The 17,127-nt window shown below is 39.4% G+C and overlaps 1 protein-coding gene across 1 annotated transcript in view; it reads right to left on the reverse strand.

The window, feature by feature from the left end:
- Positions 1 to 662: 662 nt before the first annotated feature.
- Positions 663 to 17,127, reverse strand: part of SLC9A9 (solute carrier family 9 member A9) — a 164,962-nt gene continuing 148,497 nt past the window's right edge. The window contains 2 exon segments of the mRNA XM_071566866.1: positions 663 to 866; positions 1,426 to 1,531. Of these exon segments, the coding sequence (XP_071422967.1) occupies positions 663 to 866; positions 1,426 to 1,531 (310 nt within the window).

Consider the following 17,127-nt stretch of genomic DNA (forward strand, 5'->3'; position numbering starts at 1 on the left):
CATGGCTACACAATGAAACCCTATGTGGACTTGGCTATATGGTGCATTTAGAAAGCAAATGTTTGGCTGGTTGTCAGGAAAAGTCTCTACTTTGAGCATGAGGGAGCTTTACTGATTAAGGCTGAGGTACTGCAGTGCATGTTTTAAGCATTTTTTGAGATCACATTCATTGGGCAAAGTATCTTCCGCTTTTTCCTTATAAATGTAATAGTTACTGGAGTAACTGTGGGTCTTTTCAGGACCAGCTGTATAGAAGAGCTGTCATCATATGATGAGCATGAATGTTGGGAAGCTATTTCCCTCCATTCCAACTTCCTGAAGGCTCTCAGTAACATTCAAAGGCCTGTGTACATGGGAGGGGCATGGTACAGTCAGGTGCTGAGCCAACACATGACTACTGGGTTTACAGGGGTCTGGTACTGCTCTATGTCTTTAGATTAGAAACTGCTGCAGTTGCACAACCTGCATATTGTTGTAGGTGAGTGGATGACAGTAAACTGCTTTCCTAGGAGGAGCAGGCATTTAGTTGGTGAAATATAAGTTGTCTTTGAGTTTTGTGCTTAGTAAATTTTTCTGGCCTCTTGTTCACATAATAGGATCTCTTGTTTCTTTTGGTCTTGTTTCTTCTGATTGGCATTACCTGTTCATGCCAATGAATTCATCTAGGGTTGATCTCCAGGGTGTGAAAGCTGAAGTTTGTACTCTCCTAACCCTAGGTCTCCTTCATGGATGTCTTCCTTGGTTGTGGCCTGGGTGGAGCCTGTGCTGCCCTGTGCTGGCCCTGGGATATGAGCAGACGATTCATGGTTTTCAGTCAATTCATCATTATTTATGGTATAATCTGTGTCACCATGCTTCAGTTGATCCTGTATTCAAACAAGAGATGGAAGAGAGACTCTTGAGGAGGATTTTTGTTAAAGCTTAAATGAAGAACAAATCTAATGCAGTTTCACTTCTATTTTGTTAATTTGCTTATTTTTTCAGGTGATGATTTACCATCTTGTTGATTAAAGCGAATAGTTACTTACCATGTTGTGCACTTGAGCAGTGTTGAGAAACATAACTTGCCCTTCAGGTATTTTAGGTAATTTTAGTGCTTAAAAATATAATTAAAATTATTTCAGTGCTATGCTAATGGACAGCCCATGCTTTCAGCATCTGGCTGAATTATTTAGAGTACGTCACTCATGTTTCAAGCTCACATTATTTAGTGGCCATTTGTGGCAAGGTAACACTGTACTTTTTGAAACCCCTTCTCCACAGCTCTGAAGAGATTTTATAATTCTTACACTAAAAAATAAGAAGTTTTAGAAAAGGGACTGTACCCAGGTGTTGAATCAAAAGTGGCAGGTTGTGATGCGTTCAGCTGGGTGTACACAGGTTTTAGACAACACTTCGAGCACAATTAACCAAGTAGGTACTTACCCCATACACCCTGGGGCTGGTCAGAAGCCTGGCAACAGGATTGCACCATTCAGGTAATGTTGCTGTGAGAGGTGGACCACTGTGGGTTAAGATGGGTTTTAGGTATCTGGGAGGTTTGTTAAAGAATATTTCCTGCAGAGGTACTGATATAAACATGCTGCCCAATTACACAAAGAAATTCCATTTTAAAGCACACAGAAATAATCTGAATGGAAAGATAGAAAATACTCTTTCCCCACCCATTACTGTATACATTCACCTGACATCAGTTCTTGTTTAATGTTTTTCAGTTATAGCAAAAAAACCAAGCCAAAATACAACTCCCAAAACAAACTCCAAATTATTTGATGCTCAAAACCTGTCTTGAAAAGGTACCAGAATGGCTGAAGCTGATGTGTTATGGGATACAAATGCAGTAGGAGCTGGAAAGAGAGGAAGTGTGTACTAGATTGCTTCCTGTTAAAATTGCTTGAGAGATCACACTTGAAGCAAACAGTAGACTACAAGAGTAAACAGGACAATTTAAGATGCCACTCTATCAGATAATTTATGTGAGAACAGTAGTGAACATTTTCTTACATATACTCAGTCTTTTGGAAGATCAGTGCAGTCCTTCAATAGACCAAGTGTATTTCATGTAATATTAAGTTTCTTTATTGCTCAGAGTAATACTTTATTTTTGGCATTCAATGCATTTGTTTTACACTTCATACATCAATGCTTCTTTATATAAAAATATGTAAGTAAGTTAGAAAGAGGCTTTATGCTGCTGTCTTGCACCTGTCTTTCCAATCTTTTCATCCAAAAGTCCTTTACTGAGATAAAAGAAAAACCTGTTTATCTTGAGCAATTACATCATCTGCTATCTGTCAATAACAGCTCTTCCATGAGTCCTTCAAGCTGACTTACCTTCTCTGCTACTTTTACTCTCAAAGCAACTTTCAGTGTTCTGTGGGAAGCAGGTCTGTCAGCTATTTTTGCTGCTAGGAAAAACTTGCTTTATTGATTTGTCATCCCACTTTCTCTCCCCTGCTCCTTTGTCTTGATATCTTGCTTGTGCCATCTTCCCCACTTTCTCCCTGTCTCCTTTAAGAAGAAAGGAACAAATGTGACACTGAGTAGAGAATCAAGTTCTGCTGCAATGTTATAGAAATACAGAGGAAGGAACACTGGGTATTAAACCTAACCACACCAGTGCTTCCCTTTTTTTTTTCATTATTACTTGTTTATGGTACTGCTGTTTTACCCACAAAGTCAACATTTTTTATCCTGAAGAAACTGTTAGATAAAATATGCCTATGATCTCATTTACAAATTGAAAGGCTAAATAACTTGTTCTCTCCTCTTTACTACAGCCATAGAAGTTGTTTTGTAGTGTATGGAGTTTGTATGTATGCATTTGTATATTTTTTTAAGTTAAGCTGCAGCTGTCAGAAGATTGGGCGATTTCTTCATCCAGGGTCTGTGCTGATTTAGTGTGAAAAATTGAGTCTACTTGAGAAAAGATGCTGAGATTTTAATATAAATTCTTATCAAAGCCATGATCAAGGTGGGAATCTCATGAGATCAGATTGTGTAGGGATAGTTTAGATTGCCTCATTTCTTTTGGAGTAAAATCAAGCCAAGCAATCCTTTTCTGGTCAGTTCTCACTTATCTCAAACCTCCAAACTGCCAAGCAGTTAAGAGCTATTAGTAAAAGGCAAAGTATGAAAGCTATAGATTAGAGTTGTTCTGTTTTCAGCACTTCAGATAAACCTAATGAAAAGGCCAAAAATGGAAGTACAAGTCTCATTCTGTTTTAATCTTTGGAAATATTTGCTTTGTTATTACAAACAACTTGAACTGTTTGAACTGAGTTGTCAGAGTGAGTGTGAAAAATACAGGCTTGTAATGGAAGTTGCATTTGATTGTACTGAGTTGTCTGCTCTGCTCTTTTTATTCTCTTACAGAATAAGTAACTGAAGATGGATATTACTCTACAGTTCTTAATCTGATGATATCTGAGCTAGGCCTTATTTGTAAGCAGCCTTCCTAATAATTTCATAATGAGCTTTTTATACCACTCAGTAAGAATGAGTCCTGGTTTTGCCCCTGCACCAGTAGAGGCTGTGTGCTGAAGCAGGCAACCCACTCAGCCACAGCAGGAGTCTTCAGTCTGCTTAACATAAACTTTTGTGTCTGGTGTGTTTAACTGGTTGCTGTGTGTGTACACAGATGTTCTGAAGTTGAGTGATTACTTAATTTTGCAACAGGTTCTCTAAATGCCCTTCCTTGTGCATTTGCTCTGACACATTGTGTATTGTCTGTGCTTCTGCTTTGAAGCCCTTGAGATGCAGTTTAAAGTAAAGGCAATTTTCTTGTGCTTGTTGTGATGATTCTGTAATAAATTATTTATCTTTGTTCCTTATTTAACTAGTTATTATTCAGCCCAGTAAAAGAACTTAAATTGCACTGGCCTATTTTTCATTGTTTTAATAACCTATGCCATAAATATTTCCTCTTTATTGTTGACACAGTTGCTTTATAGCATTACAGACATAATCACATCGTTTAGTGCAGCATAAAAGAGGAAGAAAGTCTGTGTGTAGTGCTGGCATTTCAAACATGTATTGGACGTGGGTCTACAGCATTTTAAGGTTGGCAAGAAGACTTATCACACTCCAGCTGCTCTAGTTGCATCTCCAGGGAGAAGTAATTTAAATAGCACTAAATCTACCTTTTTCTATTACACTGAGTTTCTTCCGATTTTAAAAGCAGTCTGTGTAACATCTTGGCATAACTTGGAAAATACAGTTGAACCAAATTCCTGCCTGCCCAATTCAGGAACAGGGAAGAGGGGGCAGGAAAGCCTTGCTCTGCCCTCCAGCCTTCTGTGGGCAGAACAGCCCACCTGCATGGCTCAGACTCCAAGCCATAAAACACACTGTGTTAAAGAGCATTGTTGACATTGTAGAGGTGCTGACTTCTAATTTATGAAACTGAATTCAGGATGCCAGTATATGCACAGGCACAGAATTTTAATCCATGTACAGTGCTGGCACGATATTGTGCGTTATTTTTATTATAAAATACCAATTTTTCTATTGATCTCCAGGCTTCCACTCCTGGTTCCCATGCTAGAAGTATTTACCCTGTGTCTCGCTGTTGCTATTTGACCCTTATGTCTTCTCTCACACTATTCAGGCACAGTTCCTCTCCCTTTCTGTCTCACTGACATTTAGATGTTTCCCCCATCCTGGTTCAGTTTCTGTCTCTTCTGAGTCTGACTCTGCTCTGTCCTCTGCTGTGCTGCCCAGCAATAAGCAAAGCCCAGATAGTCCAGAGTTACACCAGCTGGGGCTCACCAGTTTCAGTAAGGGTTGTGTGTGGGGGGTACAACGTGCTCAGTAGCAAAAGCCCTGTCAGAATTTAGCTCTGAAACTGAGAAGTGGTGTGGTTATTCTTCCACTTTCAAAAAGGCCCAGATCTCCAATGTGATCCAGTTTAGGCATCTCCATGGTGGAGTATGAGATCTTTGCTCTAAGTGCAGTGTGTTTAAAAATAATCTCTCGAGAATTCATCGGGAACCAAACCAAGGAATTGTGAATTGTGCTCTTTTAATATTATGTCTGAAACAAACATGTATTATGGAAATTTTCCTCGTATGTAACTCCTGACTCACAAAAATACAGGTAACCTTGAAACAGCCTTTTCAAGTGAGAGGTCTCAGATAAAATTGATGAGAAGCACTACTGACACTAGCCATGTTGGAGAATGTTTAGGTTTTCATTATGCAGAAAATTCTGTGTTGTAAAAAAACCTAACATTATCTTAGGAAGAAAAATCACAACCTAAAAATTTGTGACTGCACTCTGTTAAATTGACATGTTCTGTACAAGTTTGAGGATGTTGGCAAAAATCACTATTTATCTTTTTGACACGATAGCATTAGTGTGTTCAAATGTGGAAATATGCTCTGGCAAAACCATTGTGCCTGTTTTGGCTTGGACTTAAGAGGGTCACTCTTCTTTTCTGGAGGAACAGAATCCTAGTCCAGCTGTGTCTCTGCTGTGAAAAACATGATAGAGAGAAATAACTTGTTCAAGGGGGAACTCATGAAAAAACCCCCACAAACCAACCACAGGGACCAAAAACATAGACCCAAGTACTTCCTCCACCCCCTGACCAATGCACCAGATGTGCTCACAGCTGGAAGCTCTGTAAAGCCCTGCCTTTGGCCCAAAAGGTGGTTTGCCTTTTGCCTCCTCACATACTGAGGGCTCTGTGACTGAAGGCAAACACATCCTCCACAAACACAAATATGCTCACACCGTATTTACTATTAAAAAGGCCCAAAGTACATGAATTCTTGTGATTCAAAATTACATATAGCAAAGTTGCCAGACAATATTCTCCTATATCCAACTGCTACAAATACACATTTGTTACATGTGTGTTATTTGATACTCTACTGCTGAGTGCTGTAGTTCTGCAGTAGGCATGAGTCTCTAGAAGTTAATGCTACCACTCCCAAAATCTATCCTTTGTCCAATGTTTTCAAGACTTCTTGAGACTTGCAGCCTTTTGTTTTAATGTCCCTTTTGTGAATATTTTTGGGTCTGAATTTGTAGATTATTTAGGATTTTAATATTACTTTTTGTTGTGTTTATGAAGACATGAGAAAAGGTACTGAGGGAAAGATGTCACTTCTATTCTTTCAACTGTTTTCTTAGTAAGGAAAATAGATGTTTTGCTCTTTGTTAGTGTTTGTGTGTGTGTTGCTTTTTTAAACAAGATGATTTGATATTAGCTATGTGTTAGCCTAAAGATCAAACATTTCCATTTTAGTAGTGTTTGAGTGGGAGCAGGCAAACCATGGAGCTTTCCTGTGGCTGAGCTGTGCACGTGGCTGGCTCCTGTGACAGCTGCCTGAGCTTATTTGTGTGCTGGGTGGCACAGCCTGTGTGGGACGGAGCTGGGGAGGCACAGGGAAATGGCCAGGTCTGAAGTGTGCACAGCAGATTAAAATGGTCCAGAGAAGGGAAGGTGTTCTAGAGAGGTCTGTCCTTCTGGCTCCTGTGAGAGAGGATACTGTTTTATACACCACAGAATGTTCAGAGGATGGGGAGTTACCAGAGTTGAAAAGTTGGGCAATGGTTATTTTAGATTTAATAGTTAGAATAACAAATATGTTTTTGAAAAGACCATAAGATCTACAGTGATTTAACATTTAAAGAGAACCCAATCTGTCCTGTGGAGAAAGCTGAAAAGAATCACTAAACCTGGGAAAAATATTTTAACTTATACCTGTTACTAGCAAAATCTGCTCTAGTTATTTGTGACTTTTGAAAGTTTTTATGAAAAGGTGTAAAAATATTAAAAATTCCTGCTACTGTTATAATTTAAAATATTAAACAACTGAGGATAAAAAGAATCATACCGTAACTCTGCAAAGTCAAGTAATCAGGTCTTTTTTAATAAGATTCCTTCTGTCTCTCTTGTCTGAGAGAAGGGAGGGTGATGAAAATCAGCATTAATAAAATCTAGTCCAGCGTGTTCTTGCAGGAAAGTCTGTTTGACTTGTATTCTAGACCCAGATGTAATGTCAGACCCCAAGAATTAACTCTGGTTTCTCTGCAGAATATGGGTGAGAATTTTGCTGCTTTCAACTTTGAAACTGGAAGCATTGCAGAGATGTGGGGAAAAATGAAGGAAGTTAATAGAACTGATCTTAGTCAGATCTTTTTTTACATGAGTAGCTGCAGACTGAGAAGTGGCTTGTTTTCTTACACGTGCCGAGTAAAATGTCTGGGGTATTTGCAGACCAGTTTTCTAGTTGTGAGCTCACTGAAGCAGAGATGAGAACAGACATCTTACTCAAGATATTTGAAGCCTATTATATCCTGAGTATAACACCTCCATGGAAGAAAAAAGTCTTAAGACATAATTGGAGACTTGCTTATATAATTGATGAATGATACTGCAGCTACTTTTGAAAATAGAAGGGTAGATCATGCAAAGGATGGAAGATCATATAAGATCCAAAAGGAATATACAAAGAGGCACTAATGTCAGACAAATTAACATTAGAAAGAGGTCTGGAAGATGCAGACCATGTGAGGCAGATAAAGAGAAGAAAAAAACTTCTCATGTCAGTTGTATAGTGACAAGGAAGTGACCCTTCATCTAACAACCCCCCCCCCCCCCCCCAAAACCCCAACAACCCCCCATATACCCTCCCAACCCCCCAAACAAACAAAACAAAACCAACAACAAAACCAAGCCTCAAACAAATGGAAAACACCCACAAAAGTACAGCCCACTAACCCACACAGCTGAGGTGCACATGAGTCAGCTCTGCATGCAGGGAAGAGGTCAGGCTGTGTTGCAGCAGTGCCATCAGCGTTGATGATGTGCATGGGACTTTTTGAAATGCGTGCTGGTGATTTTTAACTAGACATCATTGATAGTCTTTGTCTCCCCTATCTTTGACACTTTGCAGTAGGGTATCTGGAAGACAACTAACCTACCAGTCTGACATTTCATCAGTACAGAGAAATGCCCAAATCCCAAGACAGTTAACTCCAGCACTACAGCATGATACTAATTGGATTTAATTGAAATTAGGATGAGTTTCTTTTCCTTTATCGACTATAAAAGAGTCTAAACAACTAAATTAGATGACTCATAATTAAGAATCTAGAACTTGGTGAAATGAATCCTGCCTCAGGACATGATAATATAGAGTTCATGAGGCAAAATATAAGAAATCAAACACGCCATCCTCCATACCAAGCAAAAATAGGAGTATAAGAAAGGCATCTGTTTTTATAATTAGGAAATACCATATTAACTGCATTTAGAAGAACAAAAAGATAAAAAGCATATTAATTTCTGTGTAATAAATATGGCACCAAACCCAGCAGCACAAATGAAAACTAAGATCATTGAAATAGTGAAAACCTGAGTGAGTATGGGATTCATAAAAAGAAATTTCAACTCAGAAAACTTAAAAAGTTTCTTGGCATGTTTGAAGGCACAAAAAAGTTGTCAGGACATTGCAAAACTGGTCTACCCGTGGCTTGGCAATAGAGTTTCTTTTCTTGCAGAAAAGGAACTTCTGCATATGGTACATTTAGCATGATTACAAAACTGAAGATACCTATGGCATGAGTAAGCTAAATGATTGCATTAGAAAGGATGAACACTGCTGTGCCCTGGCTGTGCACAGACCCCAAAAGCCTTAGCAAGTCTCTGGTGCCAGCTGCCTCAGATGAGATCACTTTGAAGCTCTTCACATGAAGCACAGGCAGTGTATAAAGTGCTTGAACCCTGGGGCTGGCAGAGGGAAAGAGTTGAGAGGCACAGGCGAGTTAGCAGGGATTTTTACACTCTGCGTGGAAGATTTTGTTTCATGAGATTGTCCTTGGCATCACCATCTGTCTGAGAAGTATTCCAGAAAACAGATGTGTGAAGAATGAGCACTGGCAGTGGTCACAGGCCTTGCTAATGGCAATTTGGTACCGGTGGCACTGCAAATCTAATAATTTGCAAGATAAAGGGAGAATAAACCTTAAAGTTGAAATGCAACCAAGTATATGTGCAAAGTTTTGATCAAATTAGTTACTTCAATTGCATCACAGAAGAGGAGAGGGAAGATTTGATTCAAATAAAGTGAAAGCTATAAAGCTTTTAGAAACCTTTCATCAATCAATTATATCTAATTTGCACCTACCAAGACGGGACCTGACTATGGTTGTAGTCTCTACTCTGTAACAGGAGAACTTGGGGACCAGGAAGGGGGGTGGAAGAAGTGAGTAACAAAAGAGTCATGTGAATAAGACTTGCCAAATGGACATCATTTTGCTTAAACTAAAATACTGCAGTGAAGGCAAGCCATACAACTTTGCAAGCAACAGCTGGAGTAATATTCTTGCTATGGGCCTCTGGTGATGGAAATTGAGAACCAAAGCCAGTGCACCAAAAGTATCTTCAAATAGAAATATAATTATTTGGCATTTTTTCAAGAAATCAGATTAGATTTCATCACTGCATTAGACATAGCAGTCCAATAACAGTTAAAATGGTTCACAGATCTGTGAAGACTGTTTTTGACAAATCTCCAGCTTCTGCATTGCTAAGAGTTAAAGGATGCTCTCACACTTATAAAGGTACAACTTGAGAGGGAAATATGATCCCTTATGAGAAAATCTTGTAAAGAATTTATTTTCTTGCATGATTTTGTGGAATGTTGAACTGGGAACATGGAGGAAGACTTGGAGGACCAGCATGTCTTTTATTATAAAGCTTACTTATTTTTGTAAAATATTAACAAAAACAGAAACAAAAGTGATAACCCACTTTATCATTTAGAAAAAATACCTGTATAAAAATAACCATCTCCCCTCCCTTCTCAGAAACTGGGATAAAAAGTAAATAAGGAGTCTGGTGTCATGCCAGAGGAGAAGAGCTCTGAGGAAAAATGAAAATTATGAAAAAGCTTTTTGAGGACTGGTTGGTACAGTGAGAGTGCAGACCAGAACACTGTTCTCTTGGCCCAGAACTGTGATCAGGGATGTGTGGAGAACATGAAAGCAGGATGCCAAGGAGACCTGGACTGGGAGGAGCCCTTGACCACGCTGACAGCAACAGGTCAATGTGCTATGTAGTCATGGAAATATAGTGTTGCTTATTAAATTGTATGACTGGGAGAAACCTTTAGATATGGAGGTAGATTAAAAAGCTGTGTGACAGGTTCAGGACGTGGTTTAGCAGTTCTGCACAAGTGTATTTTACTCAGTAGTGTGTTGTGCTTCTGGCCAGTTTGGTAATGAGTCAGATGTGCTGGGACTGGCTCAAAATAAGCAATGTTTAGGTCTCCTGTGTTGAGCCTCTGAGAGCAGGACAGCCTTTGTAAAATCTTGTTAATAGAAAGCTTATTTAGTTTAATATAGCTTCTGAAAATCTCTACTCCTGTGAGCAGATTGGTTCAGAGATTGTCTTCAGATCCTCCTGGAGCATTTTCCAATGTGTAATCCATGTTATATGCCCAGTTAGCTGGCTGGATGAAACTGGAAGTCTCTAATAGGTTTGTGAAGAAAGCACTTTAAGATGTGGAGGGGGCTCGGTGTTGAATAAGTGAAAACACATTGCCCAGGAATAGGTTCTGCTGTAATCCAAAGAAAGCAGCCTTCTGGCAAGCCAGATCTTTGCTGTTGTAAGGATATTTTAAACCAGAGGACCAGTTAGAAAACTCTCACAATACAGTGTTCCCTAAGAGGTAGGTTAATTCCAGGGCAAAGAAAAATTGAGGATAATGAATTATGGCACATATCCAAGAAAAAAATAGGGAACACAGAAGGAAAATGAGGTATTTATCCTAATATTCTATACTCAAGCAAATTAGAGCTTAAAGTTCTGAATAGGTAAACTAGAATACTTTGTTGAAGAAAGATACTTTGTTTTTGTTTTTTTTTTTTTTTTAACAAACAACTTTGTTTAATCTGTCAGTGGCAGATTAGAATAACAGAACAGAGGATACATATTAAGAGATCAAACTACCTTTTGATCAGCAGAGAAGCTTATCAAATATAAAACAGAAATAGAAAAAGCAAGCACTAGATTTCCACCTGGGACAGCTCATCCCACTGCTCCTCTCCCTGTACCAGCCTGGAGCAGGATAACTGTGTTAGCACAGGAGGCTTTCCTGGGAGCTGTGAGGGAGAAAGTCTGAGAGATGTGGGGTGGGAACAACAGAGATTTTTGCAAGTGTGACAAGTGACTTGTGTGGTGGCATCATTCCCTTCTATTTATTACTGCAGTATCCTGTGCATGTGCTCTGGTGACACAAACACAGCAATGGGGCGAGGAGGAGTGTGGGGCATGAATGGGCATGAAGCTTTCTCATTCTGATTATTACAGAGGGGATAGGGCAGTTATTGGCCTTTCAGTCATCAGCTCTTCATAATACAAAATTCAGCAATACTGTGCATGAGCAGATATAGTTATTCTATGAATGTGACTTGGTTAAGAAACACATTCATTGAGATCCCTGCTTTTCTTTTCCTTTCCCATATCTGAAAATCCCTGCTCTCAACTCCTAATCCAGGTCTGATTTCAAAACTGTATGCCACTCAGATTTGACTGTAATGGCTCATTTCCAAATACATTCATGTTTTAATTGATTTAGACTTACATTTGCAAGGGCGGTCCTGCGGTTTAAAGGAGAGCACTCTGGACTCTGCATCCCAAGGTCCTGAGTTTGAGTCTCAGTGGGGACCGTCTCCTGGCAGTTCGATGTCTCCCTGCCATCTGATCCCGCCAGATCTCGGATGCTCAGCAGGGTCAGCCCCGGTTAGTACCTGGTGCTGTGACAGTCCCGAGGACTTCATTGTCACTGTCCAAGCTTGCTCGGTCATGGCAAATGGACCTCAGGACTTAAACGGTGGGGCCAGTTCTGTGCACACTGAGCCTCACCTAAAAAATCCACTGTGAAGGCTGGAAGGGCACACCCGTGTGGGGAGAGCCCTGCCCAAATCTGCATCGCGAAGTCTGGCCATACATATACACATTTGCATTCAAAAGCCTAACTCTGTGTGACCTTATGCTCCATTTATTTCCTTTTTTTCACAGCTATTTTTTCCCCACATAAAACTATAGTTAAATTATTGTTTGGCAGATGTTGCTGACAGCTGACTTTGATGACAACATTTAGATAACTAATCCTATTGATCTGTTTTTCCCCTGTGAGAGAGCGTAAGAAGGAATTTGGTCACTTGGAGGCACTTGACATCTTGAGTTCTCACAGAATTTTTTTGAATGCAGAGTGGATCAGTTTTTAGCAGTGCAGTTAACTCCCTCCAGCACATTTGCATAGCTCTGCAGTCTGCTATGAAAGGGAAGCAAAGCATGGTCCTTTCTACTCTGGGGCTTCAACTTTCTAGGAGTTATGTTTAGCAGCCGTGCTTGCTTTGGTTTCCTGGAATGCCTGTGACTAAGACCTCTCAGACGTCAAAATGACTTCTAAGTCTGTGAGAGCAGCATGGACAGTCTGGTCCTGTAAATAACTGATCTGCAGTGGTGTGGCTGGAGCTAACTCAGTAATAACCAGTGCAGTGAACAGAAGATAAAGCAAAGAACTGAAATCTTGTCTGGACCTGTGTTGCTGTGAGCAGCACCAGATTTGACAAGCTTCCAGCTCTCCAGATGAGCTAAGGCAGTGGACCAGACTCACTGTGTGTGAACTGCAAAAGTCCTGGAAAGTGTTTGGAAATCAGTCTGAATACTTCAATTTGCCCTTCAGACTGAGGTAGTGTCAGTTCTGTGTGGTCTAAGGGCTGAGTTGTTTGTGTTGAACTGTAATAAGCTCTTGTCCAGAGCTTCACCATGAAGACTCCCAAGGCAAGGTGTTCCTTGGCGTGTCAGCGAGGTACTGAGGTCACACAGTCCTCCAAGCCCCTGTCAAAGTGGGGTACCAGAGTCACGTGAGTTAGCAAGGCCTTCCAGTACTGCAGTATGGGCCACTATATCTAGGTTTTTCTTCCTAATTAATAATCTAAATTGAAACAAAACAAAGATCCCCCAAAGGGCCCCCCCCCGCCCCAACAAAACAGAAAGCTGAGGCTACCAGAAAACCTGCAGAAAGTGTGGAAACTTCAAACTTACTGCTAAACTTACTGGGCATCTTAGCAGTAGCAGTCATATTTCTGAGTACTTAATGAATTTTATGTAACACTGCAGTATAGAAATTACTGGCATCAAGGCACACCTTTAGAAGATGCAGAGCTTGCAGTGTTGTCTCAGGAAATGAGCTGTCTGGAAAGTTCAAGTCAAATACTTAAAATAAAAAAAAAAGGAAGTTCAAATAAATGTTTTGGCTTTGTCAAAACTGGAAATTTTTACTGTCTTTTACCAGACATTAAGTTTCCAAGAAATTATTTTAAAGTGACACTTATACACTTATTTTCCCTCAGTTTATGGTGAAATCTGGGGACTAAGTATCAAACAGGCTTAATATTGTAAATTGTAAAAAGTTATGCTTTTTTATTAGTAAATCATAACTAATTTAAAAGTACGTAATATAAATCCTAAAAATAAATATGTTTTCTGGTGTTTGGTACTAATAACCTTCTCCAGCCTCTTGGAGATAGACCATTTTAGGCTGTATTTGAAACTCTTTTCCCTGTGGCTTTTGAGGAAGAAGAGAACTGTAACACAGAGAAAATAACATCTATTTAACCTATATATAAGACTGTTCAGACTGTTTTTATAGAAAATAGATCTTGTCAGACCAGTCTAATTTTATCCTGTGATGAAATTACAAATCTGATAAAAATGGTCTTCATTTAATTAGCTTTGTTGTGGTATTTGAAATGGCATTATGATGAAATTATTTCTCTACAGTATCAATAAGACACACATTAAATTAGTTAAGAATTGTCTGGTTGATAGACCTAAAATGGTAATTGTCAATGGAGAATTGCTATGAATTGGTGAGTGTTTCAATGTAGTTTTGAGAGGGGTCAATAGAAAATTTGGTATTTTCACCACTGTGAAGTTGCTATTTTTGGAATATACACCTCTAGATTGCAGTCAGGAGCTCTCTGTCTTCCCCTTTCTAAAATATTATTCTCTATACCTGTGCATGACCGCAGGTGTTATTCTGGATTCTGTCATAGTAGTTCTTGACTATTCCACCCCTAGGAAAGCACTGTTTGATCAGAGTGAGGGACTTGAACTAAATTTCTGCAAGATGCTAAGTTAACTTTTATAATAGAAATATCTTTGATTTCTCAGTTGAAATTGTTTTTAGGTTTCGATGCCTGACACTTCAATGAAAAGTCAGAATTTTTCCAAGGGCATTTCTATTCAGTTGAAAGCTGATTTTTCTGTTGAAAAACATTTGACCCCTGCATTTAAGGCCCAGCTATAGAAAAATACAACTTCATCTGACATATGACAGTAGTCAAGGACAGAGATAAGTATTTTGGGTTGAGGATGACTGTCTGACCTCAGAACTAAGCAAAGTCTTTGAACACCTTTTGAAGGAAAAGGGTAATTCAAGGACATGGAGTTACATGGACAGTTGGATAAAATGCAATGTGTTTTGAACAAAAGCCAGTTGTGTCAGACTAGACCAGTATCTATCTTTGATAACTGTTTTGCTAGACAAGGTTGAAATAGCAAATCAAATACATATATGTAGGTTTAAGTAATCCACATAAGGTATGTTGCCTCATGGGATGTTACTATTTGAGAGAGTCAGAAGGCAATAGTATGCATTGGAAGATAGATAAGGAATTAATTTGCCCTTTAGCCAACTTGGGGCATCTTAGAGAGGACATTTAGGAATGGAGAGAGGCTGTATGGGGTGTGCCCCAGGCCCTAGTCTTGGGAACACATAGCTTTGAATGTGGTGGTGTCTGCATGGCTATCTGTCCTTCACTGTCTTTGTGAACATCAGGTACTATAAAAGTAAATTGCACTCTCTGTATGACTCCCTCCTTGCTTTTCTTATTTCTAGTTGTTTCTCTCATATTATCAGGCTGAAAGTCAGTGCTTTACTGTAAGTGACAATGTGAGAGAGGTGTTTGAGAAGTGCATGTTTCCTCTCCTGTCACCCTGGGACACTGAGGCATTGTCCTGAGAACCTTCCCAGGTCAGCAAACTGAAAGGAGCCTGTGACATATGAAGTGGAAGAAATTTAAGACCCAGGAAGGTTTAATAGAAGAGCCCTCTTCTGACCTCACAGTTTTGGCAAAAAAGTCTCTTAAAGCATTATCCTGTGAGGCAGCAGAAAGCTTTTTATCCTGAAAGAAAAGATGACAACAGCTTATCTTCTATGGCTGCAGCAACGTTGTCTGAATGGGTTCTTGAACTGGAATCTCGTGTTAAATATTCTCTGTGGAAAATAAACCTCCTCCTACAACTCCAGAGACCTAATGGCCTGGGAGTTGGAGCATATTCAAAAAACTTCGTTCAGATTTACTTTGCCTGATCCAGTTACCAGCTGAATCACAGCCATAACTGCCTGGCATTCTGTGATGGATCTCTGCCTGTCCCACCTGTAATGGCAGTAGTAGTATTACTAATTACCCATTTGGACATGGACTTGAGCCTCAGTTTTCCTCACAGGAGTCACAGACCGGCTTCAGAGTCCATTCTTCTCCCTGCCTTATGGAGTCTGGGAATAGTTCACAAATGGAGTATCCTGTCAGCCATATTGAGGGAGACGCAAAGCCTTGGAAGCTTCTAACTTGTTTTGGACACTTTTCCTGGAAGTCACATAACTCCCTGTACCCTGCTTCTCATGCCCTTGTAGATTTAGTTGAGTTTACTGAAAGTGTGCCCTTGAATCCAATGGTTTTGTTCCTTTGGGTTTATTCTATGAATCATGCTATAGCTTTATGAAACAAGATTAGAGCCCTAAATATATCAGGAGCATAATATATACATATTATTTTAGCTCAGCACTGCAACAATTTGAGAAAATTATTTACATAGAGAAATACAGTAATATAACAAATCTCATGTGAGACATGCATATAAATGAAGTCAGTATATATGAAAAAGCAACAAGTAATTGATACCCTTGGGTGACAGAGTAAAGAAGAAATAGAAAAGTGAGAAACAGCATAATAAATCTAAATATTATTAGAATCAAGAAATCTGCTTAGGATATCTGCCTGCAAAGTGGAAAATTATTTTATGAAGTTTCATTTACACTAGTTAGCCAAGAAGACTATTTACTATTGAAAAAGTGCCAGCTATTCTGTAACTTTGGGTTGGTTCCAAATTTCAAAAGCAGCAAGGTCCAGTGCTGAGTTGTACTGATTGCTGCAGCTTAGATGCTTATTCAGAAAATTGTCAAGTCATACTAAGGATTTCCTGAAAAAAACAGGTGCATGTGGCATAGTATTTTCTAATAAAGGAGGCCTTTACCCAAGTGTCAACTGCTTTTTTAATTTTTAGTATTCAGATAGACATATCCTCTGTGTTTGAACCTGGACACTAAGAAAAGAGGCTGGTGGAGTCAGCAAGATACATGTTCATAGCTAATACATAAAAAAGGTAAATGAGTATATTTTTTTGGGGAAACAAAGTAGCCTACTGATGATATTTTGCCCACATCAGGCAATTCTGATATAGAACTCTTTCTGTGTTGTCCAGGTGTCACTTTAAAACATTAGGCAAAATAATTATGCCTTACTTAGTATCTCATTAAAGAGCTGGAGTAGTGCTCTGCCAATTAATAAAAGAAATGAGATGTACCTGCTCTTTCTTTGTAAGTCTGCGTGGATTATTCCTTTACCAACGACAACCCTGCCTACTCTGTTCAGAACTGTGCTCCCCAGTATCCAGGGAATGGAAGGACAATCATCCTAAGGGGATTGAGGCACTGAGAAAAGCAGGGAGAGAGAGACAAGCTGGGATTGGGAGCATGGGAGACTTGTCAGTGGGAACACACAAAGGGGGCAGGACTGCACAACCTGCTGCTCTCCTCTCCTGGTCCCTCTGTTAAACGTAGATTGATCTGATATTCCTCACTTCCCTGCTAAACTGAGATGAAGCAATTTGTGTATTGTCAGGTCACCATTTTGGTCACTCACAGATACAGCAAACATCCTGTAATCTCCAGTGAACCTCCTCCCCACTACTCTGTGACTCAGGTTTTATTAATGGGCAATAACTACAATAACTCATCTTTTATTGTTTTTTTTTTT

This window comes from Pithys albifrons, chromosome 11 (assembly GCF_047495875.1).
Source record: "Pithys albifrons albifrons isolate INPA30051 chromosome 11, PitAlb_v1, whole genome shotgun sequence".
NCBI classification, from domain to species: domain Eukaryota; kingdom Metazoa; phylum Chordata; class Aves; order Passeriformes; family Thamnophilidae; genus Pithys; species Pithys albifrons.